Below are 27,417 nucleotides of genomic sequence, written 5' to 3'. Positions count from 1 at the left end.
ACCCCACCCTCCCCCAAGATGAACCACAGAAATGTCTCCAGCTTCACAAGAGACACACATTAGGAGCCTTAGGACCTGAGTCATGGTGCCGTGCTGGAAGCCCAGGGCAGCCAGGAAGGCAAACGCAGAAGGAGGTAGTGCTGATCTTAGCTGTCTGTCGGCCAAGGGACGACCAGGCGGGGGGCGGGGGGGGGGGGGGGGGGGGGGGAGAGGAAGGAAGTGGGAGTGAGCACCCAGAGAATCAACAGGAAATGCACTTGAGACGTGCCCGTGACGCTGGCGGAGGCCACACTGTCACCCTCACCTCTACATTCTCGGCTCTTCCCACGATGTTGGAAACCCGCTTGGTTTCTGCAGGGCAGAGCAGCGCACACTTCCTCCTCGGGAAAGCCCTCTCCTGGGAGCACCAGGCACCCCGGCTTTGGGGAGAAAACACAGATCCGGAGGCTCCTCGGCTCTGGGAACGCCTGTGGGGACCCCAAATCCGAGACCACAGGCTGGGGCAGGACACCTTCTGACTGAGGGACAGTGGGGCAGGGGTCTCCCTCAGACCCCTGTGCCCGACCCCTGTGCCCAACATGCATGAGCCTGCAGTCCCTGTGGCAGGGAAAAGCCTGGAGGGCGGGAGGCAGGGGCTAAGTGCCAGCCTGCCACGTCCTGGCCTGACTCCACCCCATCTGCCGCGAGTCACCACCCACCTCTGTCCCCTCGGGGTCTCCTCTCCCACCTGTACATAGTAGTCACAGTCTCTGGCCAGCCCAGCTGGTAGGGTGGCACCAGAACCTCAACAATAGCTGTCACGAGGCCCCGAAACGGAGCACCTACCAGATGAGCCGCAGAGCCCCTGACTGCGCCCCGCCAACAAGCCCGGGAGGTGCCCTTCCTGCCTTTGCAGATGAGCAAACCGGCCCAGAGAAGCAAAGTAACTGGCCCAAGGTTCTGAGCGAAAAGTCGCATCATGAACTTGGACACAGCCGCCAGCCTTGCCTGCCCAGGGTTCCTCCTGCCCCCCCCCCCGATGCCCAGCGGGCATCAGCAATCTTGAGAAGCTGCTGTCCCCACCCTGGAGGCGCACGCAGTGTCAGCAGACAGACCAGGGAGGGAGTGTTTGCTGCAGCACGAGGGCTGGGAAGACAGGACGGAACCAGCGTGAGCCAGAAGCCACGTCCCTCCAACATGCAGGGACAGTGGCAGACCTGCTGGGGTGGGTGCCAGGACGGGAGGGCACGGGGCGAGTCCCCACCGTCACCCTGGGCAGACGGCCTCCGCTCTCTGGGCCTCAGTTTCCCCAGGTGCACAATGGCAGGACTGGACTAAGATCCTTTTAAGTTCTGAGACTTACAAGCTGCAGGTAGAACCTTCTACACCTCTTCATCCTGAAAAGAGGGAGTAAGAAGCCCAGCCCCGATCACTGAAAGACTTTATGCTGTCGTCCTAGAGAAGAATACTGTCATGACAGTAGACCCCAGCACGCTGACCTTGGCTGAGGCCCCTGCATTGTTCTGGAATGCAGAACGGGGGACGGGTGAAGGGGGTGCCGCCCGGCAGGCTGGCCCAGGCACTGAAGGCAGCGGCAGGAAGCAGAAAGAACGAGCCGGGCTGGCCCTGCCTCCACGTGAGTGAGTCAGCAGCTGTTTCTTCAAAATATTTTCACTCCGCCACATACCGCAGGGCATGGCCAACACCCCGGCCACTGCACAGATCTGGATGGTGCCAGTTCTGAGCAGCTGCCAGAGTCCACGTTCACACCACTGTATGAAGGGTGCCTGCCATGAACAGAGCCCGACTGGAAAGCGGCAGGATCTGAGCCGACGGTGCCCTCCCCAGAGCCTGGCGTGACGCTGTGGGGGTCTCCCTGGCACGCCTGGGGAAGTGTCACTTCATTCTTTCTATTCCTCCAGGCTCCAAAAGTAGCCAACATGTGCAGAATGTCCATCTCCCCAGGAGCTATGGTTCGGGGCTGAGGATGTCCCTGCAAGGCAGGTGTTCCTTAGCCCCACTTCTCAGGGAGCAACTCCACCACCAGCTGAGGCCCAGAGAGGTAGCCTGCCCAGGATGGTGCAGCTGGTGACTGGCAGAGGTGGGAATGACCCCAGGCTCTCGCCCTGGGCTGCCCCCACCCCCCAGGGCACTCAGATCTCCAGTCACCGACTGAGGTATTTATAGCACTCAGAGCTAAAGCCATAAAGAGATGATCTGGCGACAAGTACAGATGACATAATTAACTACCAGACTCCTTCTCTCCCTAATGCAGCCAGAATACTTTATTCTCAGTAATATAATTAAGAGATCATTTTAAGATACTGGAGGCTCTGCCTTGTTCCCAGAGTAAGCACTAAGGAGGTAGCAACGAACCCTGGAACCTCTCCTGACAAGAAAGAACTTTCACCAACGGGAAGAGGCCAAAGGTAAAAAAGCCTCCTGGAGGGGCAGAAGCCCAGGTCACTGCAGGATGACCGGTATCTTCCACTGTACGTCAGAGAGCCAGTCATGAGTGCTGGGTGGACTCTTCACGCTAAATGATGGTCATGACGATGGTGACGGTGGTGGTGATGGTGATGATGGTGGTGATGGTGGTGATGGTGGTGATGGTGCTGATAATGGTGATGGTGGTGATGGTGATGATGGTGGTGATGATGGTGGTGATGGTGGTGATGGTGCTGGTGGTGATAATGGTGATGGTGATGATGGTGATGGTGATGGTGATGACAATGGTGGTGGTGGTGATGATGGTGATGGTAGTGATGATGAAGGTGGTGATGGTGGTGATGGTGTTTATGAAAGTGATGATTACAGTGGTACTGATCAAGGTGATGGCGGTGACTATGCTGAGCACCCACAATGTGACCAGATGTGCTACATACTTTACACCCTTCAGTTTATGTGATCTGCCAGCAATCCTCTCAGGTAAGTTATCATCCCCATTTTCCAAATGAGGAAACTGAGGCTCCCCGTGGTTACCTGGTTAGAGAGCAGTGAGGCTGAGAGAGGGTTCCACCTCCTGTCTCCCCAGCGACCACTCCAGATGAGAAACCATTTCCTCGGCTGCTGATCAACGTCCAGGCTGTTCCCCTGGTACCAACGTCCCCGATGTCCCTATCAATCCCACCTCCCTTAGCCGCTGGCATTTGTTTGAAGAGGAGGAGGCTTATCTGAAAGAGAAGGGCTCACCCTACCATGCACCTTGCTGCTCTGTGACCCCACCCCTGCCCTTGGCAATGTAGGTGAAAGCAAACTCCTTCATTCAAGAAAGGAAAAACCAGGGGGGACTGATGGGCGCGGGGGCCACCCTGAGGGGGGCTGCTGGGCTTCGTGCACCGGCCGTGGCCCTGCTACCAGCCTGCGACCAGGAGTCGAGACCGAGAGCCCTGACTCAGCTCCCGTGTTCGTGGAAGGGCAGGAGGGGGCTGTGAGGGCCAGAGCTGAAGGGAGGCCACTGCCTGGTGTCCTCCCGGGCCTGCTCTGACCTCCAAGCTGCACAGGACAGGTTCTGAGGAGGGTGGCCGAGGGGAGACCGTGTCCTCCCGGGCCTGCTCTGACCTCCAAGCTGCACAAGACAGGTTCTGAGGAGGGTGGCCGAGGGGAGACCGTGTCCTCCCGGGCCTGCTCTGACCTCCAAGCTGCACAGGACAGGTTCTGAGGAGGGTGGCCGAGGGGAGACCGTGTCCTCCCGGGCCTGCTCTGACCTCCAAGCTGCACAGGACAGGTTCTGAGGAGGGTGGCCGAGGGGAGACCGTGTCCTCCCGGGCCTGCTCTGACCTCCAAGCTGCACAGGACAGGTTCTGAGGAGGGTGGCCGAGGGGAGACCGTGTCCTCCCGGGCCTGCTCTGACCTCCAAGCTGCACAGGACAGGTTCTGAGGAGGGTGGCCGAGGGGAGATCGTGTCCTCCCGGGCCTGCTCTGACCTCCAAGCTGCACAGGACAGGCAGGGCTGGTTCTGAGGAGGGCAGCCGAGGGGAGACGCACAAACATGTGGCTGTGGCCAGGTCTCTCCCTGACCCCCTGCACGATGGACGCCCAGCCGCCGGACAAAAGCACTCGCCTACAGTCAGGCCCCTGGGGCGCGAACCAAGCACCCCCTCTCCCGCCTCCTCCTCTGCCCTGCCTCCCCTGTGGCCTCCTTACTTCCTCCTCGGGGCAGGGCATGCAGACGGTCAGCTGACTTCCTGCCTTGGGGCCTGACAGCTCTGGAGGGGCAGGGCCACAGAGCCAGCTGGTAAGCCTGCCCTACAGACCCCTGGTCCCTGCCTAGCACTGAGCAGCCACATACAGCCTCAGCATCGGGGCGACCTCAGACTGAGGGCCACACTCAACCCAGAGAGTGGTCCCTGCAATGCATCCTCCTCCGTGGAGCACCCACGGCTCCCTGGGCAAGATCCTGAGCTCCGTGGACTCGGGGATGAGCAGGACAGGCCTCCACCCTCTCCCAGAAGACATGTGTGGGGACTTCCAACCTAGCGCAATTCATACTCATCAAAATGGGATAAGAATGAGAATTCTTCTGAGGCCGGAGTTATGTCCAAGTTCTTCATTTCCCAGCCTTCTTTTCCACTTGGGTCCTGAGACTTCCCCAAATTTGTCCCAACAGAAGGGGAACACCACTCCCTCCCCGGATGTTTCTACTCAGAGGTCTGAGGCACAATGCGACTTAGGGGTCCTGGGGATTTGTCACATACCCAGCATGTCCACGTCCAGCCTGGGGCAGGAAGAACACACAACTCGGGCCCAACTCACAGATCGGGAAACTGAGGCCCCGAGCAGCACCAGGATGCACCCAAGTGGAGCTGCCCAGGTGGCAGAGGAAGCTGGGGCCATAGCCGCTCTGCCACGAGGATATCTGAGAAGCAGCCTGGCCCGCTGCCACCCTCCGATCTTATCACCCAGGTGACAAGCACCGGGCACCGCAGCACAGCCACTTCTCTCCTCCGGGCCTCGGTGGCTTCCCCAAGTGACGTTCAGCGTGTCTGGGTGCCGACCTAGCAGGGTTAACAGCAAGAGGGCAGAGCTGGTGGGAACGGATGGTGTGCGGCCCAGCGAGGCGACATGGCAGAGGGCCCAAACTGCAGTGCTCCCGCCCTGTGTGGGGCCCAACTTCTTCCAGGTGGAGAGCAGCAGGGGTCCCTGGGTCATGGGCCCCTCCATCTCCACACGGGCCGCACACGGGCACAGAGGCCTAGCGTGGCATGGGCTCTATCACCCCAACACATACAATGAACTGCGGACGAAAGTGCCCAGTGCCCTAGCCACGGGGACACGGCGCCACCTCAGCAGAGGACCCACGGGCACAGGAGGTCCGGATGGCACTTTCCTACCACGTTCCCAAGGGCCCCGCAGAGAGCTCAGCTAAGAGGAGCTTCGAGGGGTAGCCTGTGCCTCACGCCCCCCTCCCACACTGCCAGGGTCCTGCTCCTCAAAACCACTTAGATTGACGGCTTCTTCCCCTACCCCCCCTCAGGGAATGGAGTCCCCATTCCCGTGCCCTGGAGAGAAGACCACTGTCCTTGGTGAGCTCTGATGAAGCCCCAAGATCAAGGACAGCTAGAAAGTGATGTCTTCCAGATTCTGTGAGGAACCGTGCCCGAAGCCGGGGCCACTGACTTCCCCACACCAAGAAGACTGGGGTGTGTCAGGAGCTGGCGAGAAGGGCCCTGCTTGGGGACCGTGGTGCTGATGCACCAGGGGCATCTATGGAACCAAAAACAGTTGGGCACTGCCAGGGCCCCAGGCAGCTGAGCCTCAGTCTCCTTCCTCCACTTTCCAACACCTCGACCGACACCCAACGATGGACGGGCAGTGGGTCAGTCACGGGGGTGCCGCCGGGACGGGAGGGCCCACGCTGTGCCAGGCCTGGGTCACCTGTCGTCCAGCTCAGGGCCGGAGCTGGGTGGGTCCTCTAACTGATGTTTTCACAGGGGCAGACCTCGGCCACAGGCTCAGCTTGCCAACCTGGCAAGCCAGTCAGCCCCCTCCTAGGTGGAAGCCTGCCAGGCCACCCTATGGACGCAGAAAGGATGGACACACAGAGCCATTAGGGAACCCACCGGCTATCAGCTAGCCTGCCACATCTCCCCTTATTTGGAAAGAACACAGTTCTGGAAACTCTTGGGTGTCATCCTAAAGAAAGGGCTCCAATCTTTACCAAAGGAAATAATGACAAAGCATCAAACGAGGAAAAAAAACCACGTCACAAGCTAAACACTGAGCCTGGCAAATGCTGAGAGTGATTATTGTCTTCACCCAACACTTAAAGCTGTGGAAAGGATCTCAAAACAAGGGGCCTGAGGTCTTGGGCCTGGCCAGCCCTCTCGACCCCAGGCCAGAGCCCAGACAGGACCACCCTGGAACACAAGCTCCAGGGAAGGGGCGTGTCCGATCAGTTGCCAAGCTGGGGCCGACGGGAAGAAAGGGGTGCTCCCAGGGACAGGCTTCCGGTCCCCAGAAGTGTGAGGATGGCGGCAGGGGTGGCTGCGTGGTGAGGGCCTGGGCAGGAACGCTGGGCTTCCCACCCCACAGAGCTGGGTGGGCCCTCTGCAGGTGTCTGGGTCATGGCTGGTGACATCTGTCCCACAGACGAAGAACCAGACCAGTTCTTGGCCTCAGCCAGCAGACTGTCCAGTACAGGGGAAAGGGACAGGCCCGCGGGAGCCCAGGGACGTTAGGTTGAAGAAAACTCTAGTGTGTCTGGGGGTGAGGATAACCCTGGGCATACACGGTGGCCTGGCCGGCTGCTGGGCTGCCCCACACGGTGCCACCTGGGAAGTTTCGGGGCCAGAAGCTCCAGTCGCCTCTGCCAGGCTCCCAGGCCATGGACCCCGGAATAGATTGTGGAGTGGGTCCCCTCCTGCCCACGGCCACAGGCCCAGCCCTGATGATAACATGATAATGGTGTTCGCAAAGGCTGTTCTGCCAAGGGGCGGGCCCCGCATGGGCACTGGAAACGCTGTGTTCTCCACCCCCTCTCAGGGACACAAGCATGCTCAGGCTCTGAGAAGCGGCACCTTTTTGAGACCTGCTTAACTGTGTCGGACCTTTGAGAACCTTCTGTCCAGGTCCGGCAGAACAAAAGTCCACAGAGCCCATCTCAGGAGGAAAGCATGAAGGTGCCAAGCTCCTAGGAGTGGGCCAGGTGCCCTGACCAACTGACCTTCTCCTCACCCACCAGCCCAGAGGCGAGCTTCCGCGCAGGGAACTGAGGGCACCTGCTGCCCCTGGGAGGACCCCAGGACTGCATTCCTCACCCCCATCCCCCTGCCTGTTCCCGCCTCCCCGGCCTCGGACCCTGCTCCCTGTGCGTCCTGAGTCGGCGCCAGGCACACACTTCTAGCCACACCGCCCAGGCTCAAATCGCTCCCCTGCCAGAACCTGGCTCTGTGGCCTTGGGCAAGGAATGAACCAAGTCTCTGCTCCTGTGTGTTCAGCGTGACAACAACAGTCTCTGTCCCACGGGGCTGAAACAAGCAGTAAGCAAGCTTCCACACCAGCGTTATTCAGAGCAGTGCCCAGAGCACAGTGAGGGTGAAAGAAGGACCTGCAATTCCACTATGGTCACCTGGTCCTTCTCAGGGTGTTCCTGGGGCCTCCGCTCAGCCTCATTCCAGCTAACTGCTGGGGCGGGGGGGGGGGGGGGACTGTGGCTGACACACAAACCCCGCAGCCCTCAGCTTCTTGCACACAGTAGGAGCCGAGCTTAAGCTGATAGGACCTGCAAATAGTGATAGCCTGTGATACTAAACACAGATACCCCTTGGAAGATCGTCCACACACACACACACACACACGCACACACGCACACGCACACACGTCTCCCTGCCTCTGGGCTTGCAGACCTCCCTAACGTCTGCGCAGAGCTGCCGCTGAGCGGTCCCTCGGGACAGGGCCTGAGTCAGAGGGCTCAGAGGGTGGCGGTGGCTCTGTTTAAGAGGGAGGGGCTCGGCTGTCCACACGCCCCTTCCTCCTCTTGCCTCATTTTCTCATTGTTGTTTCACAGCAGGGCCTGCGCCCGACAGCTATGCTGGAAGTGGTTGCTGGTTGTACTAAGAACTTTCCGACCACATTCCCGGGTCCCCACAGACGCTCCGGCCCAGGCCGCAGCCTCCCAGCCCCGGGCCGGCGGCCACGGGTTTCCCAGGCGCAGGCGGCCTGCGCCCGGGACAGGCCAGCCTCTGTGGACTGAGTCTGAGAAAGAGGGCAGGACACAAACCACGGCCTCTGGAGGCTTTGAAACGTCCAAGCCAAGCTTCCCACCCCGCTGTCACAACGCTGCTCCAAACCACCTCGCCCGGCCAAGCGACCACAAACTTAATATCCCCGAGCAACTCCCAACTGGCTGTCCGCCGCGGGGGCCAGAGCACATCTGGCCAGCAAAGGGACTTCTGGGTCCCCAGCCAGGGCGGACTTTCTAAGGGCAGGGGTCCCCAAACTGCGGCCCCCTGAGGCTATTTATCTGGCCCCCGCCGCACTTCCGGAAGGGGCACCTCTTTCACTGGTGGTCAGTGAGAGGAGCACATTGACCATCTCATTAGCCAAAAGCAGGCCCATAGCTCCCATTGAAATACTGGTCAGTTTATTGATTTAAATTTACTTGGTCTTTATTTTAAATATTGTATTTGTTCCCGTTTTGTTTTTTTACTTTAAAATAAGATATGTGCAGTATGCATAGGGATTTGTTCATAGTTTTTTTTTTTTATAGTCCAGCCCTCCAACGGTCTGAGGGACAGTGAACTGGCCCCCTGTGTAAAAAGTTTGGGGACCCCTGGACTAGGGGTTTGTCTTACAGGACGGGAACCCCAGGGCAGCCTCGCTGTTGGCGTCTGAGCTTTGTCCCACCAGACGCAGCAGAATGGCCGCAGCCAATTCTTCGAGGGACGGGACAGGACAAGACAGAGGCGGTGAGGGGACGCAGGTGGGAATGGATGACCCTCCCTCGGGCCCACGCTTCTGCGGCAGGAGGCGGCGGCCCTGGGCCTGGACCGGCTGTCCAGCAGAGGCGTCCAGACCGGCGCTCCTGGGAAAACACTGTTCTTATTACAAAATTAAAATAAACAAATAAATAAGTAAGTAAGTATCACACTTTTGTGCACTGAGACACACAGAACGTCATTCTGACGCCAGGCCCCAGTTGGCCAAGCCTCACAAGCCCTGGCCAGCACTGGCCTCATGTGCCCCTGGAGAAGCAGAGGAAGGGGCGTGGGAGCCACGTGTGGGCTCGGGAGGGCCTGAGAGAAGAGGGAGGGCCACGTTACATCACCCCGCATTCCTGACGGCCAGGATAATCGTGCCGGACTTTTCTAGGATTGGCTTTTCTGTGAGAAGCAGCCAAACAGATTCCAGGTGCTTTCTAAACGAGTAAACTGAGGCACAAGGCCATCTATCTAGATCAGGGGCTGGTAAAATGCTCTTAAAGGTCCCAGACACTGAAGAGTTGAGGCCATGTTGGCCCTCCGGTCCCCGCTGTGACAGTCAACCAACAGTGGCTATGGGCCAATAAAACTTTATTTGCAAAAACAAGCCAAGGCCCAAGTGCTGTGTCTAGCCAACCCTTGACCTAGATGGTCTGAGGTGATGAGGGTCACCACTCTTGGAAGACTCAGGGGCCATAATTAGAGAGGCAAGCCCCATGCAGGAGGCTCCAGGCATCCCCTTGGAGAAGTTCTAGGTAGAATGTTAAATCTATTATTATAAACTATTAAGTCACGTCCCATACAAAACTCTGAAGACACCGGGCCTCCAAGGTCCTCTGGGATGAGGGCAACCCCTAGAACCCCACTGGCACAGGCCCAAGGGCGGAGGGCCGGGCAGGTCCTGGCGGAGGGGGCCGAGGGCTCCCCTCCATCCCACCCCAAACCCCGAGGGAAGGGAAGGCTCTAGCAGACTGGAACAGAGCCAAGTCTGGCCCCCTGGATGCCAACATGGACTTGGAAACCTGGGGTGAGGACCACGCTCTGCCCTGTGCTCTCCTTCTCTCTGCCGACAGGCTCTGGGGCCAGCCTCATGGGCACCACACTGCCCCGGGAAGGGGAGAGGTCTCTCTAGGGCCCAGGAAGGTCCGTGGATGAGAGGGAAGGGGTCCTGCATTTTCTCCACCACACTGCCGCACGCCGAGCCTCAGGTGTGACTTCAGGAATGCGGCTCCTCGCGAAGGCCACCATCAGAGTACGCGTCTGGGCACTGCTCAGTGTCGCCACTTCCAACTGGAGTTTCAGATTTCGATTAATAATCCCATTTTAGCCTACTTCATCCAGAACGGTGACACGGTGACAACTGTCACTTCAGCCCGTCTAGACGGCTCTGACAGCAGGCACTTTCAGGGCCAGATCGTCATGTGAGATCCCAGCTGCTGTCCTAGGATTGTGCACTGACCCCTGAGCCGAGTCACTTTCCTCTCCTCACAGCAGAGAGCCCATGTGTCCAGGGCTGATCTGTCCCACCAAGAACCGACCGCAGCCGAGGGCCAACCCTCAGCTCCATGACTCTAGCCCCACTCACCCCAAACCTATGTGGACACCTAAGATGGGATGGGCCCGGGACCCTAAGCCCTGCCCAGGCCCTCTGATGGCAGTGAAACAAGCATGGACCTCAAAGCCATGCCTGGTCTTGCCACGTCAGCCCTGTGAGCTTGGCCACCACTCTGAACCTCAGTCTCTCCTTCTACAAAACAGGGACACCACTCCCTACTTTCCAGGATTGTAGCAAAGACAGCATGTGACTATGTGCACACAGGTCCCCGCCCTGGCCCACGGAGCAGAGTAGAACGTGAGGGCACCCAGGCCAAGGGCAAGCACACGCTGCCACAAGGGGAGAGCCGTTAGCGTTACCATTTGCACACTGACCAAAGTTTCAAGGGGCGGGGCTCAGGCCACACAGGGTAAGGGACTCCGCTAAAGGTTCCTGACATCAACTAGACTGTCCTCATTCCCAAGGAGAAGGGACACTGTGGGCAGCAGGCTAACCAAGCAGGTGGCCCAAACCAAGGCAGGAGGTCCCGCAGTCTCACTGCCCAGGTGTGTCACCTCTGGCTTTCTGGCTCCAGAAAGAAAAAGGAGGCCATTTCTGATTCACCCCACTTCCCAAAGGGCAAGCTTGACCCTCCTCCTCTTCCCCAGGGAACCGCCCTGCCTGCAGAGGGGAAGTCACCTGAGCAGCCTGGCGGAGGTCAGTTCAGCCAGCAGGCCGCCGTCGGTCCCGACCTGGCCCCGGACCCTCAGGCCCGTAGGAACCAGACAAGGAGCTCCCTGAAGACTGTGGGCCCACGCAGGTCACTGTGCATGGTGGGGCTCCAACACCCCCCTTCCCTGCCAGGGCCACCAAATACACAGGCACAGCCTCCTCTTTGCCCTGGATGCCCACCGAAAGCTACCCACAGCTAGACGGAGCTTCCAAACCCCGGTCACCTGCTCAAAACCGTCTGTGGCCCCTGGTGCACACAGAACAAGGCCTCCCAGCTCTCCACGCCCCTCCCCCCACCCACAGCTGCAGCTGGATGGGCTGGTTCCCAGTCCTGGGAACATCCCTGTGCCGTGTCTCTCCTCTCCCCTCCAGCAGAAGCACAGCCCAGGCTGCAGCTGGGGCGCTGTGCCCGGGCCCACCAGAGAGTCGCTATGCTCCCTGGCCAAGGAGATGAGCCCTGCACACGACAGGGAGAACCCACCGTGTGCCTCTGGTACCTACTGCTGGACTCCTGGAACACTCCTGCGAAGGTCACTGAAGCTGAGTGAGTGCCCAGCCCTCACCATCTTCCCTAGTCCTAGCAACGGCCGCTAAGGGTTCTTATTCAACAGTTGAGGAGACCGGGTTCAGAGGGCAGAGCTTGGAGCGCTGGTCACACTCTCCGCATTTCTAAGTGATGACACGTTGGTGCTGTGACCTCCAGGAGGCTAGGGCTGGTTGTCCTGTCTCCTGCAGCATCCCTGGAGCCTATGGGGACCGGGCACACACAGCTGGGGCTTGGTAGATGGTGGGTGAATGAAGGACTGAGTCCAGAATTTGAATCCAGGTCCTTGGAGGATGCAACTACCTCATCAGCTGCACAGACACAGCGGCCTGCAGCCTGCAAGCTCCTTGAAGGACAGGGTCTTATGCATGCTCGTCTCCCCGAGCCCCTGGCCCAAGAACTTGTATACAGATGGTGCTCAATGCATGCTGCCCTGAACCGGCTCACAGGGTGGTTGCTGACTGGAGTCTGAGGGCCCAGAGGGTTCCCATGGTAGGGAGGGCCCCGTATGAAGCGCCCCAGCTGCTGAGGCCACCGGCCCCGCACTCCTGGATGGCACAGGCACAGGCTAGAGCTGCGAATGCCGTTCTCCGGGAAAACTAGTTAGGTGGACCAAGCTCCAAGGACAGGACTGTCCAGGAACCTGCCACTTGGACCTTGGCCTCCCCTAGGCCATCCCACACTGTCCTTGTACCCCTCTGGGCTTGTGCTCACTGCCTGAGTGCTGGTGGGTATGGGGCGCCCCCGGGGATGGGGCCTGAAGCTGGTCAGCCGTGTGGAGCCTGGCTCGGAGCATGTGTGGGGATGAACGTATACAGCCCGGTCATCAGAGCAAGACCATAGCACAGGGAAGTGACCCAGAGCTTAGGGCACTGCACAGCCTATCTCAGGATCCCCAGCCAGACCCCAGGAGTAGCACCAGCTCTCCGCATCCCCCCACCTGTGGCTGCCACCCCTCCTCAGCCCCGCCCTGGCCACATACCAGGAACGCCGGACTCGGCGGGAATGCACAGGCACAGCACGCCAGGGTAGGAAAAGCACCCCCGAGATGAAGGCAGGAGCTCCGAGAAATGGCATCCCCCACCCCCGCCCACCTCCTGACCCATCCAGCTCCACAAGGCAGGGCAGAGCAGGTGAGCCCACAATGTCCCTGTTCTGTGACGGAGCAGTCACCCAGCCCCCACCACTCCATTGCTCAGGTCTCCGGGGCCTGCTCTCCACTGTCACTGGTCCCCGGCAGAGAGAGCACAGTCCTGGGGAGCCCAGCGCATCGGAGCCGGGGCCTCACCACCTCTCCTTTCCCAGCTGGCTCACTGGGCCACCGCAAGGCAGGGCCGGGTCATTGACACCAAGACCGAGTCCTAGTCCCATCTCTTACGTCCGTGCCCGAGCCTCCCAATCTGTGGTGCCACACGCCTCGGGGTCTGACAGCGTGGCCACTTAATGGGGTGTGACCTTGGACAAAGGACCCTGCGTACTGCCCGCCACGGGAGCCAGCAGTCCCGTGTGGCCACTGAGCCCTGGAAACGTGACTGGTTCAAACTACGATGTGCTGTGACTGTCACTCACGCCCTGGATCTCAAACACATCACACACACACAAAAAGAACGTAAACTATCTTGTTAATGATTTACTTCCACCAATTACATGTTGAATGACAGTATTTTGGAAATACTGAATTACTACATACATTAAACTGATTTCACCTGTTCCTTTTCCCTTTTAAGTAGCGGCTACCAGACAATGTCAAGTTACCTCCGGGGCTCACGCCGTTCCTACCGGACAGCGCTGACATCAGCCATCTGAAACCCGCAGTCTCCCCTAGAAGGGTGATTGTGAGGAGACGCCGTTTAAGTTCCCGTGCAGATCCGCTCTCACCCCGCGTGCCGACGGTCAGCAGCCCCACAGCAGTTGCCCCTCACTCCACCTGTGAGATCAGAGGCTGCCCTGGGAGCCCCCCGGTGTCCCCAGGACCAGGCAGGGCTGCCTAGGACGGACCAAGCACCTCCTCCCCCATGTGCCCACTCCAGCCTCCCAGCAACAGGGCCTAGTGCCGCTGCCTTCACTGGGATGCCCACTGAGCCAGCGACAACCGTGCCTCTGACAGGAGAACGTGTCAGCAACAGCGACCCTCATTTCAGGCCACAAGCAATGTCAGGTCAAAGACACACCAATAACGACAGCGGTAACAACACGGATCGCCCTGGGCCAATGCACCTGTGGGGGAGCTGTGCACCCGGCCTGCGCAGGCCGCGCCCCGCTCAACCCCCACGTCATGCAGAAGAGGACACGGGGCCCGGACAGTGACCTGCCCGGGGCCGCCCCGCTGGTGAGTGGCACACCAAAACTCCATGCCAGGCCCAGCTTTCATTTCCTGCCGCCCTGAGTGTGGGACAGATACCAACATGGGTGTTTGCCTAAAGTTTCCCCGTGTGCATCACACTGAAGTTCCGGTGCCTCTGCCGAGTGACAATCAGCCCCTCACCAGTTCAGATGCCACCTCCTTCCTCTTGCCAAAGAGCCCATGCTGCCCAATCGGCCCACATCTGCTAAAGCGCTCTCCCCAGACACGCCGCGCCACGCAGCGTCTGCCTGCGCAGGCTCACGCCCGACAGGTGTGTGGGAGGCCCCAGAACAACCGCACCCACCCCTGCCAGTGGGGGCCAGTACAGTTAGAACTCAGGACACCATTTCCCAGAGCCAGGCAGGCTGATGCGTGAAGATGTGGAGAAGAGACAAGTCAAGGGCTTGTCTGCCACTGGCCAGGGGACAGGAAGTGGCACTCCACCATGACAGGCACAGGGCTGGAGGCACCTGACTTATACCCCCAGTGCCCTCCACCCCTCAATGCTGGGGCTCCTGCCTCAATGCCCCCCGAGGTGCACTTTCCCTCTCCCCATCCTTCTCCCATGACCTCTCTGGGCCTCAGTGTCCCTAAGTGTCATGTGAGGTCAAATCCCAAGGCAATGGATTCAGAGGGTCCCAGACCCAGTGAATCACATCAGATGCAGGTTGGACAACCCCATGGCTTCTCCTGGGCTCACTGCAAGGCCCACTGAGCTGGCCCCGCCCACCCCTGGCGGCACCTCCCACATACTCCCTGGCTCGGGACCTGGCCCACCCACCTCCCCTTGTCTGTCGTTGCTCTTTCCTCTGACAGCGCTCTCCCTCCGCACCTCTGTGTGGCTGAACACAGCTCCTCACTTGGCCCTTGACGCAAAAGTGAGCCCCTCAGAGAGGCCTCCTCTGTCCACCTCCATCTCCTCACCTCCGCCTGGTGTTCCAAATCATATGGCCGAGGTCTTTCCTCCACGCCCGTCTCACCACCTCAGATAACCCTGCCTACTGTTTGCTTGCTTATTTTCTTTCTTTCTTTCTTTCTTTCTTTCTTTCTTTCTTTCTTTCTTTCTTTCTTTCTTTTTCTTTCTTTCTTTTTTGTATTTTTCTGAAGTGAGAAGCAGGGAGACAGACTCCTGCATGCCCCACCAGGATCCACCCGGCATGCCCACCAGGGGGCGATGCTCTGCCCATCTGGGGCGTCGCTCTGTTGCAATCAGAGCCATTCTAGCGCCTGAGGCAGAGGCCACAGAGCCATCCTCAGCGCCCGGGAAAACTTTGCTCCAATAGAGCTTTGGCTGCAGGAGGGGAAGAGAGAGACAGAGAGGAAGGAGAGGGGGAGGGGAGGAGAAGCAGATGGGCGCTTTTCCTGTGTGCCCTGGCCGGGAATCGGACCCGGGACTTTCACACACCGGGCCGACACTCTACCAGTGAGCCAACCAGCCAGGGCCCTGCTTGCTTACTTTCTATTCCCCTGTCTAGAGAGTAGCTCAGGCCTTGGCCCACCCACCTCTCCACGTCTGTCCTTGCTCTTTCCTCTGACGGCACTCTCAGGAAAGTAAGTGGCTACCGAGTGCTTTGCAGAAATAGCCCCGGGGCCCAGCTGAGCACCAGGCCCTCCATAGCACCGGGTAGGTAAGTACCCACTGAGTGAATACCGTGATGAGGAGTGGAGGGTGAGCCAGAACTGATCCAGCTTCGTGCTCTAGGATGCATGTGGCGGATCTCTAGGCTGCCCTCTGGCCAGTCCCTGTGACGGAGGGGCCACGGGAGGTGCGTGTCCCAGAAACAGGTCCTGAGCTCCCCATGTGTCCACTTCTGTACTCTGCTCTGGAGGGCGGGTTCTGCCACCTGCTCCCCGAGGCTCTGACATCACTGTCACCCAGCCACGCTTCCTGACCCAGCAGGAGCAATCTGTTCCAGTCACAGCAGCTGCCACCAGCAGCTACTTTTCCAACGTACACAGAACCAACTTCATCGCCCCTCCATTTCTATGCCCCTGTGGGCCAGCGCCTCCCAGGATGGGTCTGTGCCGCAGCCCCAAGAGCCCGGGCTTTCCTAGCTTCAGGATTTCAGAAGTGAGCCTCTCCCTGTGTTGCCCTGGCCCAGGGTGGGGGCAGCTTCCTGCAGTTGCTTCCTCCATGATACCTGATGTTCCCACTCTGGCTCTCAGTTCTCAGAAACCTGGTAACAGCTGCTCACAGCGAATTCTCTGCAGACATCTGGGTGGCTTCTGTCCCCTGCTGGGGCCCTGGCTGGTCCAGGGGCCCTGCCACACTCTCTCCGTGCACAGAGCTCTGGCAAGGAGAGTATTGCGGGCCACCACTCACTCCACCCAGATAAACACATCAGAGGACCCTGTACTGCTTCAGGGAAGGGGCTAGGTGCCTAGTGGCCGTGAGTGACACATGGCTGAGGCTACTGAGCTCACGGCTACTGCTGACAAATGAAGCTTCGGGTGGCTGCACTGTATTTTGGAACCAGCCATTTCTTTTGTTTTCCAAGTTAGGGAAAAAAAAAAGAAAACCCCACACTCCTCCCCCTCCCCAAAAGGGATTATCCAAGAGTTCTACAATGTCTAACTTTCAAAGGAGGCATTGTTAATCTTTTGGCCATAAATAGGCAATTAACACCCACTCTGAATCCAGTGGAGCCAAGCTCCTGCCAGCCAGCCTGGGGACAGCAGCACGGGCTCTGCCCAACCACCTGGTGGTGGCGTCTCTTTCACCCCCGTCACCTGAGGCCGCAAGAAAGGGCAGTCACTCGGGACGCTGATTCCGCAAAAATGGTGCAGATAAAGGGCTCGTGTCAACGGGAGGTTCGATGTGGACGCAGGCTCCGGACAACAGAGAATGGTGCTGCAAAGGCAGGACTGGCTGCGTTAAGGTGGCACCCCGTACTGGCCCCCACGAAAGCCAGAGGCCTGTGCTGGGGAACGGCACAGGCAGGTGGCAGGCACATCAGCTCCGGGGCTGGCTCCTAATTAATCACATGTCCATCTCAGTGACACATCTGTCCCTCTCTGGAGCTCTCAGAGGCCCGCAGACTTACCGGGGCACGGAGCTCCCCGCAAGCAGGGGCCATCCTGACATCCCCACTAAGGAAGCAGGAATAAGGCCTGAAGCTGACCCCAGCCTTCTCCGGCCTGAGTCCCAAGCTTCAAGTGGATCCCGGGGTGTCCACGCTGTGGCCGCCGAGCAGGATCCTGACCTTGGAGTCGGGGAACCTTGGTTCAAACCCCAACAGCACATGCAACCCAGCAACTCAACTCCAGCCCTCGGAAAAGGCCAATAAGCCTCAGGCTCCAGGTGAGCGGGGACAGGACTGAGACCTCCAAGCCACAGGGACAGAGGCCCCCACAGAGAAACCGCTCACAGGTGATAAATGGTAGTTCCTCCCTTTGACAAATTCCTGTCCTTCCTCCTAAGATTTCACCCAACAGCCCGGAGGGCAGCGGACTCTCACGGAGCACTACCCCTGGGCCTACACGGTTCTGAGCATGAATGTTTCCCAGGAATGATCCCCCAGAATGCTGCCCACAATGGGATGGAAGAAGGCATGGCTGCCCTACCTGTGGATGGAGAAACTGAGGGGCAGAGAGGTCACAGAAGTCGCCCAGGATGAGGATCAAGGCCCCTGTCCCCCCAGCCCTCCGTCCCAAGCCGCAGCCCACACTCAGCTTCCTCTCTGGCAGGCTGGGGGTGACACCGTGTTTCTCTCATCCCTCTTCTTTGGGCCCTGGGAGTTGAGCTGATCAGTGGCAAGGGCCAATGGGTCCACAGGTCCCTCCTACTGTGGTTCCCATGAAGCAGGACCAGAGATGTCCTCGGATGCACTGCCCTCCTGCCCACAGGCAGCTTGGTCTACAGAGGGTGGACCCCGTCACCCGGAGCCCCAGGCCCCGCCCCCTGAGCCCCTTGCCCTCCTGCCCATAGGCCACGTGGCCTCCAGAGGGTGGGGCTCCGCCCCCGAGACCCAGGCCCCGCCCCCTGAACCCCTTGCCCTCCTGCCCATAGGCCGCGTGGTCTCCAGAGGGTGGGGCTCCGCCCCCGGAGCACCGGTCCCCGGAGCCCCACCCCCTCAACCCCCATGCCCAGCACCAGAGCACGACTGGCAAGCCGAGGCTGCTCCCAGAACATCTGGGAGGCTGAGGGGCTCCTGTCTGGCAACTGGCTTATGAAGTAGAACCCCCACTTCCAGGAAGCCCTGGGTACCCCCAAAGCTTCATGGCCTCCCATTGCCTTCACCCTGCAGTTCAGAAAGGCTCACAAACATGGAAAATCACCAAGTGGCATTAAAAGCTGCCTCTCTGGCATGTCCCCAGCTGAACTCCTATTTGTCTTTTCCCCGGGAGATCAAAGCTATTGTGTCAACACTCGGCCCCAATCCGAGTGACCTTAAGCAGATTGCTTATGCAATCTGGTGGCTGCGCTGGGCACGGCCAAGGGCAGGAGCGAGCCAGGTGTCTGGGCAGGGGTTCCCTCGGGTAGAGAGCCCCATGGGGCGCCAGGGTCTTACTGACACGCCTACTTCTGAGAGAAAAGAGCCTGGAGGATACAGGAACGGGTGTGCCAGCTCTGCCACCCCCAGCCCCACTGCTGGCAGGATCTGTTGGCACAAACACCTTGCCCACCAGGGTGGCAAGCCCAGCTGGGCATCCAGATGGAGCTGCAGGAGACGGGCCCAGGGCGCGGCACTGTGGTTCATCAGTGTCACCGCTGACGACCCGCACCGTGTGACTCCTCCCCACTCCTGTTTCACAGACGAGGAAATGGGAGCTGACAGAGGGTGACCTGCCCAAGGGCACACACAGCTCAAAAGTGGCAGCATGTGGAAATGAGGCCCTGTCCGCCTCCAACACTCACACACTGCCCCTCACACTGCCTCTCCCTGTCCTCCAAGTGTCGGCTACCTGGAAAGGCCACAGGGCGGTCCTCGCGGCCAGAGCAACATGGAACCTGGAGGTGGTGGGGCCCAGGTGCCGGCCTTCCCAGCCTCCTAACCAACCACGTGGCTCTGGGCAAGGTCACTGATGCTCCCTGGACTCCGGACGCCTCACCCTCAAGTGCGATAGCAGATCAAGTAGCAGTGGCTGCTAAGACTGCTAGGGGAGGATTCTAAGAGCCGCTCTGGGTTCAACCGGAAAGACTGCTGTGATTGACTAGCGATGCCTGTCAAGAGCGCAGAAGGAGGCACACTGGAATGACACCCAGGGCTGCCACCCTGGCACCCTTAAGCTCTGATAGCCCGGGTCTTACAGTCTCTCTTCCTTTTCCAAGCTGATCGTGACCATTTCCTGGTCAGACATGACAACCCTGTGCCCGCCGTGCTTTCTGCCTGTATTTATTTATTTATTTATTTATTTTTAATTATTTATTTATTTATTCATTTTAGATAGGAGAGAGAGAGTTAGAATGAGAGAGAGAGAGAGAGAGAGAGAAAGGGGGGAGGAGCAGGAAGCATCAACTCCCATATATGCCTTGACCAGGCAAGCCCAGGGTTTTGAACCGGTGACCTCAGTGTTCCATCTGCCTGTATTTAGCATGTATTTCATTCCAAATGAAATGCCAGGGCTTTCTGCGCCCGCTGTTCACCGGACCTTCATGCCCATCCACATTCTGGGTTGCAAAGGGTGACCCGCCTCTGAATTCCTCTGCTTGCTGTCAGCACAGCCCCCACACCAGCAGGAGCAGCACTAAGTGGCAGGGCAGTGGGAAGCGGGGGCCAGCAAGGTGGCTGTCCACTGGCAGAGTGGCCACAAGGCCATAAAGGCCCAGGCAAGCCAGGCCTGAGTCCAGGGACTCTGCCAAGGGAGAGCACAGCTGGCCTGCAGCTGCCTACCAGGCTGCCCGAGCAGGAAGGCCATGCAGCCAGCGTGTGAAGGGCCACTCCACACGGCAGCCCCCGCTGGCCCCCAGGAGGGCGGAAGTGACCAGCGGGGGCCTCACCCAGGGTCAAGCCTGCCAGCAAAGAGCCATGAGTCATGGCTGAACATGTGCTAACTCGCTGATGACGCACTGTCACTCGCCCACCAGAGCCCCCAAGACCAGCCCGGGACTCATCTGTGGGACCACCGCGCTCAGCGTAGCCTCTCCGTCCTGCTGCTTCTCTACCCAGACAGCCCCCCCGGCCTTCACGGGCCCTCCAACATCTGCTTGCACAACAGTTGCTGCCTGTTCGGAGGCCGTTCCAGGGGCTCGGGGGCTCGGTGTGTGGGCAGCTGCAATCAATCAAACCTCTGTTTCGCCATCCCGACCCCTCCTCACATACGTCTTGCTGTCTCGCTTCTGTTGGGAGCACTGTTGAGAAACACAATTTGTTGCTCTTTCAAGCTGACCAGTTAAGAGTTAGACATACAGCCTGGCCCATGACAACCCAGTCACGCCATTCAGCGGGGCCATCGTTTGTTGTTGCTTTTTCTGAAATCTTTGCTCACACACATGCCATCCGTGTTTCAGGGGCCACGCCCAGCCCGGGTCCCAACCAACGGTGCACAGATGCCCGGTGGCCAAACCAGGCCTCAGAGAAGCAGTAACTCATCACGCTGACAAAAGTCCTGCTACAAAGCAACTCACGTGCTCAGGCCGGGCCCTGCTCTCAATGACACACATTGTCATTTTGCAACAGGGGGGCTGCAGTTTCATGTAAGAAACATCAAACAGGAGTGGGGGTGGGGTAGGCCTCGACAGAGGATGTGAAAAGAACGGCGCAGGGAGGTCCGCAGAATCAGCCTTGGCAGGGTGAGTGGGCCTGGCCCCCGCGCGGCCTTCAAGCAGCCCGTTGTAAACGCAGTGGTCGCCACCACAACCCCAGGGAGGGCGGGCCTTTCCGGACTAGGTCCCTGTGTCATTGGTCCCCAAGGGGGGGGTTCTCCTCACAATCACCCCTCCCTCAATCAAGACCCACATCCCTGCCCAGGCGCTGGGCACTGGGGTTTTAAGAAGATACGAGGAAAGACAGTCTGAAAGCCTCAGAGCCACAGACACAAGAGCCCCCGCTGCCAGCCGGCCGGACCGCTACGCTCCGGAAATGAAGCTGGCGAGTGTCAGGACATCCCGACGGGCGTCGGGGGGCTCCCAGGTCACTTCCACCCTGGAGCCGCGGTGACAGGTGTCAGAGGAGAGGCTCACGCAGCCACCCTCCCCCGGCAATGCGGGTATGAGGTCACCGTTTCACAAGCCTTGGCTCTGAGCTTGGAGCTACTGCAGGCTAAGCCGTGCGGCAGGGCCGGCCTCCCCGTGCCCGGCAATGGAGGACAAGGCAAAGAGGCAAGGCGAGGAGCGAGCAGCAGGTCAGTGACAAGGACAGAAAAGGGAAGGTCATACCAGGATGAAGAAGATGGACAAGGAAAGAAAAAAGGGGGAGGGGGCCCTCAATCCTCATAATGGATTGAGTGTGCCTCCCGGGGACGTCACCTTCTCATGCCAGCTCCGCCTCTGGAGTCACCCACACGAGCACATGCTGTCCCTCCCAAGCCCTGCAAATGGGACGATAATAAGTATCTGTCAGCACTCACCGTGTGCCAGCCAATGGACCGGGTCGGTTGTGTGTGTGTGTGTGTGTGTGTGTGTGTGTGTGTGTATGTGTGTGCATGTAGAGAAACACACATTTCCATCAACAGATATAAATATTCACGTGCATTGATGCATACACGCCCCATATAGACATACACACACAGTCATACATACACACAAACATACACACAGACTCACATGCGTGCACGTTATTTCCCTCACTCCTCCCTACAGTCCTCTGCTGTAGTTGGTGGTGGTGGTGATTTGCTGCACAGAAATGTTCGGCAATCTGCCCAAGGCTACCAGCCTCCTGCCTATCTCTGGAAAACTTCTGATTTATTGATGTCCAGCCCCAAAGTGATCTAAAGGTGAGCACCACATTCCAGAAGGTTCCCCGGAGGGGCTGGAATGGTCAAGGCCGGCAGTCACATCTGCCTCTGACACCCTCTGCCGCGGCTCGGGCCCGTACCCCACCCCGGGATACTTGCTCCCTCACATGGGTACGCAAAGCAGGGCCTGGGACCACACAGCTGTCTGTCCTCCCCTGCTGGTCTGACTCTCTGGGGTCCTCTCCCTGGTCCCTTTGCTGCTGACAGTCAGAGGGGCTCTGGCTGCTACCACCCTCACTCTGGGGCCTTCGCCCACGTTGCTCCCACATCCTCCGGGGTCAGCTCTGGGCCCTGAAGGCCCCAACCCGTCAGTACCTCCAGGGAGCAGGGGTTTGGCAGAACTCCTAAGTCGCTCCAAAGGCCAGGCACCTTCAATCGGAGCCTCTCAGGCGTCTGGTCCCAGAACCCACGCACAAAGGGGCTCCTCTATATGAAATCTTAGTTGGCAACCTCCCTTCTATAAGCCAGTGTGCAACCAAGGTCAGAAGACCCAGGAAAGAGTTCACGACCCAGCTCGTAGGAAGGGCAGCAGGAAGCCCGGGGCAGTGCCGACCCTCAGCACCGCCCACCATCCCATGTGTGGACCATGCTCCCTTCCCGGGGGTCAGAAAGGCTAAAATAAAGCCGCAACCCGCAGAGGTGAAGGTCTGTGGGCAGCCGGTCCCACACCAGCTATGGTCAGGCCATGAAGTGGCCCTGGCCACACACGGCTGTACACACACCAGCTCTCGGGTATCAGGCACCGGGCCTCGCGTGTTCCAGGCTGGGTCCCGGCCTCTTTTCAACACGCACAGGGGCTGCCCAGGCCTGGCTTCCAAGGCGCCTGGAAAAGCAAGGCCTACCTCCTGGAGCCATAAATCACCCAGCGGGGGAGCCAACGCGGGCAGAGCCTCCTGAAGGGAGGGCTAGCCAGGGTCTGTGGCCTCGGTGGGGGGCGCAGGGTCCATCCCCAGGGTGCTGGCCATGGCCCTTTGGCACCCATACTTCCCAGAGGCCCCTTTTTCTCTTTCCCTCGACTCTGCTCTACCCAGGCCTTGGCCAAGGAAAGACAGGCAGAACCAGGGCGGCCTCCTCAGGGTCTTGGAGGCCTGCCTGGACCCAGTGAAGCAATCTATACATCTGGGCACAGCCCCGCTGAGCAGTATGTTTTTACATGGTTTCTACCCAAGTGAGGACGGGAAACGTCTCCAGGGATGCCGGCGGTGTTATTCCAACTTGCGGCTAGTAAAATATAACAACACGTGTAAGTTGTTTTTATTACCTATCTAGCTTATTAGCTAATAAAATAAGCTCAGCATTAAAAATTTAACTGAAGTCATTTATCACACCCAGGACTCGGGGCTCCGGGTTTCCTTCAGAAGTCACCCACATCTGTCACCTCGCCAGCCTTTTTTTGCCGACCTAAATTTTCTCCAGAGGAGGAAAATTCCACCCCCGTGTCCAACGTAAATGAATGTGTTCAATCGTTGTCTAGCTGTAAAGTCCTCAGGAAGAAAAGAAGGGAACACACCTGGAGAGGCCCAGGTGTGGAAGAAATGGAAACTCACAAACCAGGGGCAGGGGCCGGAGGTCTGCCCAGCCCTCCGCAGGGACCTCCCTAGGGGGCCCGCAGGCACGGGGAGGCAGGCACACCACGAGCGTGTCGGCAGCCCCGAGCTGGGAGGTCTGGACTCTGGGACCAGGAGTGCGCTCGAGACATGAGACCCTGCACCTCTTTTCTTGTGGGGGGGGGAGACCACTTGTCTGGGAGAGGGAACCAAAGGAGAGAGAAGGAAACGCCATACACAGAAACGGTATTCTCATTCAGAAACAAAAGGAGGCCTGGCTGGAAAAGCAGCCCTAGGCATTGAAGGAAGGCTGTTGTGCCGGCCTGAGGAGTGGACACGATGAGCCCGCCCGCCAGATGTGGTCACAGGCCGCATGAGCGAGGCCAAGCCCTCACCGCCACACGGGACCCTGTCCCTGCAGAGACTGATGTTTATACAACCAGACGATAGTCAAACCACGGCATTACCGAGGGCCCCCTGGTCGCAGAGCCCAGAGCACCGCATTCTACCCAGCACACCTGCTGGGCCGGCAGTGGATGGGTCACAAGGGTCAACCCTGTGGCCTGGGTCTCACCGTCACCCTCGACCTCCCCCCAGTAAGAACCAAATGCCGGCAGCGCTCCAGCTCAGAGACTCTCCTCCGAGTGGCGAGGTTATCACCTCCAAGTTCATCACGTTCAAATCAAGGTCAGTGTTGGCACAAGGCAGGGCTCCAAGACACAGAGGATCAAGTGCAAGTGTCAGGGGCGTGTGGCCAGAGGCCTTGCCCACAGGGACGAGGGAGGCCAGCTACAGAGGCTGCACGGAGGACAATAACCTTAGTGTCTTGCTGGTCTCACATATTTGACAGTTTAATCGAGAGAATAAGGCCCCCCCCATCTCTCATTCTCTAAAATCATCACCCACAGCCCTGATCGCAGGACGGGCCTAACTGCAAGGACGCTGAGTCCGGCCCACGCGAGCACCCCTTACAGCGGCTGCTGGGGGCGGGGGCTCCAGCGAGAGGCTCCAGGGCTGCCCAAGAGAAGGGCATCACCAGGGTTTGGTGACACTGGTCTGCCTGCCAATGTCCTGCCTCCTGCCTCTGTCTGCTCTTGTTCTATTAGCACTGTGTTCACAGGGACAGAACATTTCTGATTCCAAGTGGAAAAAAATTAAAATTTCACCTTTCATGAGGACTTAAAAATACAAGAAGATAACCCACCTGCTGGGCACCTGTGAAGTGGGCACCGACACGTGGCCGGCTGGGCCAGGACCAGCGAGCTCCCCTCCGCCCCCCGCAGCTACTGCGGCCCATCCGCGCCACGCGGCCGGGGCACTTACCTGTGCCATCTTGGCCAGGTCTAGGGAAGGCCTCTGCTCCTGCACCTCTTCAGGGCGCCGCCGTTTGACGCCGACCTTCTTGTCGTTGAGGACGCAGGGCTGGGAGCGGCTGCGGGACAGCCCGCTGGGCCGCCTGGCCAGCTCCGGGGTCGAGGCGGGGCTGCTGCTGGCGGAGGGTGCGCAGAACTCGGCGAAGGAGAACTGCTCGTGGGAGCAGGAGAGTGACCGCTGCATGTCGAGCCGGGCCCCGCCCACAGGGGTCGGGTCAGGGCTCCAGAGGTCGCCAGCCTGTCTGCAGGTGGCCGAGCCTGGCCCACTGTGGCAGGGCTGTGCACCGAACTGGTGGTGGAAGCCTGCCGGGTCGCAGGGCGAGGAGAGGGCGTTGGCCCGGGAAGGGAGGCTGAAGCTGGAGCTCCTCTGCATGGTGCCCAGGCCGCCGGCACAGCGGGGCACGCTGCCCCCGCTGTAGCAGCGCCGCTTCTCCACGGGGGTCCAGACTTTGGACCCCAGGGGCCGCCACGACGTCCGGCAGCTGGACATTTCGTCGGAGAAGGACAGTGACCGGCACTGGCGCTTGCTGGGGGGCGCTGAGGGGTTCCCGTTGTGGTCGCTGAGGCTAAGGTCTTTGATCAGGCTGGTCACTGCGCAGGCGGTCGCTGCCTCCCGGTGCCATAGGGCACCGTCCGGACACTGCTCAGGCAGGCATTCCCAGATGCTGGCACTCGGCTGGTCAATCTGAAGAGGGCATTTCCTGTCCAGGTCTCGCCATCTGCCATTTTCTGGTTCATAAATGACAAAGAGAAAACAGGATTGGAGCAGCCCTCTGTGCCAGCCCTGTACCTGCTCACCGAGAACCTCTTTTACTCAGGACGTGAGAGCCAGGGGGGCCCCTCCTGAAAGCCAGGCAGGCCAGGCTCACTCTACAGAGGAACAACTGAGGCTCAGAGAGGGGATGGAAGTCCCAGGTGTGGGGCAGGAAGCAGAGCGAGGCCTGGAGTCCAGGTATGGACTCCTGATGTGGTTTTCTGTCCAACACACTGTACTGCCCCCCAGGAAAGCCCAAAGCAGTCCTGTCCACCCACACTGCTCTCTCACTTTATAGGGGGAAAGCTGCCCCGCCCCGGCCCCACCCCGGCGGAGGCAGAGCTGGGCGACACGCCCACTACACCCTGTCTCCGTGCTCTGCGTGGCTCTAGGGCTGGGACTCGATGGCCCCAGCAGAAGACCATAACCAAAGATGGGTTGATCAGAGCTTCAGAGAGTCAAGGTCAGTGGGGCTGGGGGTGCTGCCAGGTGAGCTGAGATGAATCCCACCTTTCAAATACTTCCTGGCAATAGAAACTGGACATGTTATCGGTTTATATTCCCGCCTCCAAAATGTTCCACAACAAAAATGACTACAGCTGCCAATCCCGGAGCACTTTCTTCGTGTCCACTTGATTTCTTGCTCAAATTGAGGATATTTAAAAGTGGTTAAAAATCTACAGGACCAAGTCTTGGGCTATAGAGAGATAAGAGTACCCGCTGAACTTACCTATCAGGTCCCTACTTGAATATGTGAATAAATAAGCCCACCCTGCTATGAAACGCAGACTTTGCACTTGAACCTTGACTTCAGTGACGCAGTCCAGAACTCCTTGTTGTTTTCCTGCTACGGAATCAGGCAGGCACCGCGCTGGGAGTCTCTGGAGTGCAAAGACAAGTTTGCCAGCGTCTTGTATTCAAGTTTCTAATACACAAGCCAAGTTAAGGTATGTGCCGTGCTGCCGGGGACCGACATGCTGGCATGCTTCTATCTTTCCTAATCTACAGGTATTTATACACCGTGCACATGTGGATACAGGAAAAAACCACGGTTTGAGTCTGTCAGTCAGTAGGAGGGTAGACGTGAAACCTGAAATGGTCTTCAATCGGCAGTTCCCTCACACCAATCCTCATACCACAGCCCTCAGTGACCGAGCATCCGCCGTGGGGGGTGGGACCCACACAGTGCCCTGCATATGGCCACCATCACTGCCTATATGGGGGGACCAAGGCTTGGAGGGAGGCACGCAGCTGACAAACGACGGATGGATGTAAACCGGGCTGGCCCGTGTTCTTTTCACTCCACGACGGTGCTGAAGGGACCCCGATGTCGGCCCTGCCCTCGGGGAGGTTTCGAGTCGTGCAAGATGATCATACGCTAAGAAAATTATGATACTACCTCCATGAGTGCTCTGGGCGGCAAGGGCTCCACATCTGTGTCCTCTACCAGCGGCCACTTCTCAAAGGGCATTGACAGACACCCAAGGGAGTGACCTCATGCCAAGTGTAAGAAGCAGTAGCTACATGCGATAGTCAAAGAGAATAACCCATGAGGCCCAAAAGAAGTTTCGTGAGCCAAAGGTTAGCCCAAATCTGGGCTCCGTGTGATACTCCTTCTCCGGTGCTCTGTCATGTCCTGAGACACAGAGCCCGAGGGCCTGGGACCCTGAGCTGGGACACGGCAGGAACGTTCCAGACTGTTGCCACGGCAGGGCCTCAGGAGCTGGAGGTGCTGGAGAGAGATTTTCCTTAGGCCCAGTCAGGCCAGCAAGGGAATAGAACAGGACTCTCAG

At 59.0% G+C, this 27,417-nt stretch overlaps 1 protein-coding gene across 7 annotated transcripts in view; it reads right to left on the bottom strand.

The window, feature by feature from the left end:
- FAM53B (family with sequence similarity 53 member B) overlaps positions 1 to 27,417 on the bottom strand; it is a 107,093-nt gene that overhangs the window by 18,588 nt on the left and 61,088 nt on the right. For all 7 annotated transcript variants that reach the window (XM_066355485.1, XM_066355490.1, XM_066355491.1 and 4 more), the window contains exon 4: positions 24,821 to 25,599. In XM_066355485.1, coding sequence (XP_066211582.1) covers positions 24,821 to 25,599 — 779 coding nt within the window. The remainder of the gene's footprint in view (positions 1 to 24,820; positions 25,600 to 27,417) is intronic.

This window comes from Saccopteryx leptura, chromosome 13 (genome assembly GCF_036850995.1).
Source record: "Saccopteryx leptura isolate mSacLep1 chromosome 13, mSacLep1_pri_phased_curated, whole genome shotgun sequence".
NCBI classification, from domain to species: Eukaryota; Metazoa; Chordata; class Mammalia; order Chiroptera; family Emballonuridae; genus Saccopteryx; species Saccopteryx leptura.
Note: the sequence above shows the minus strand (reverse complement) of the source record. Positions and strands in the feature narration are given on the sequence as shown.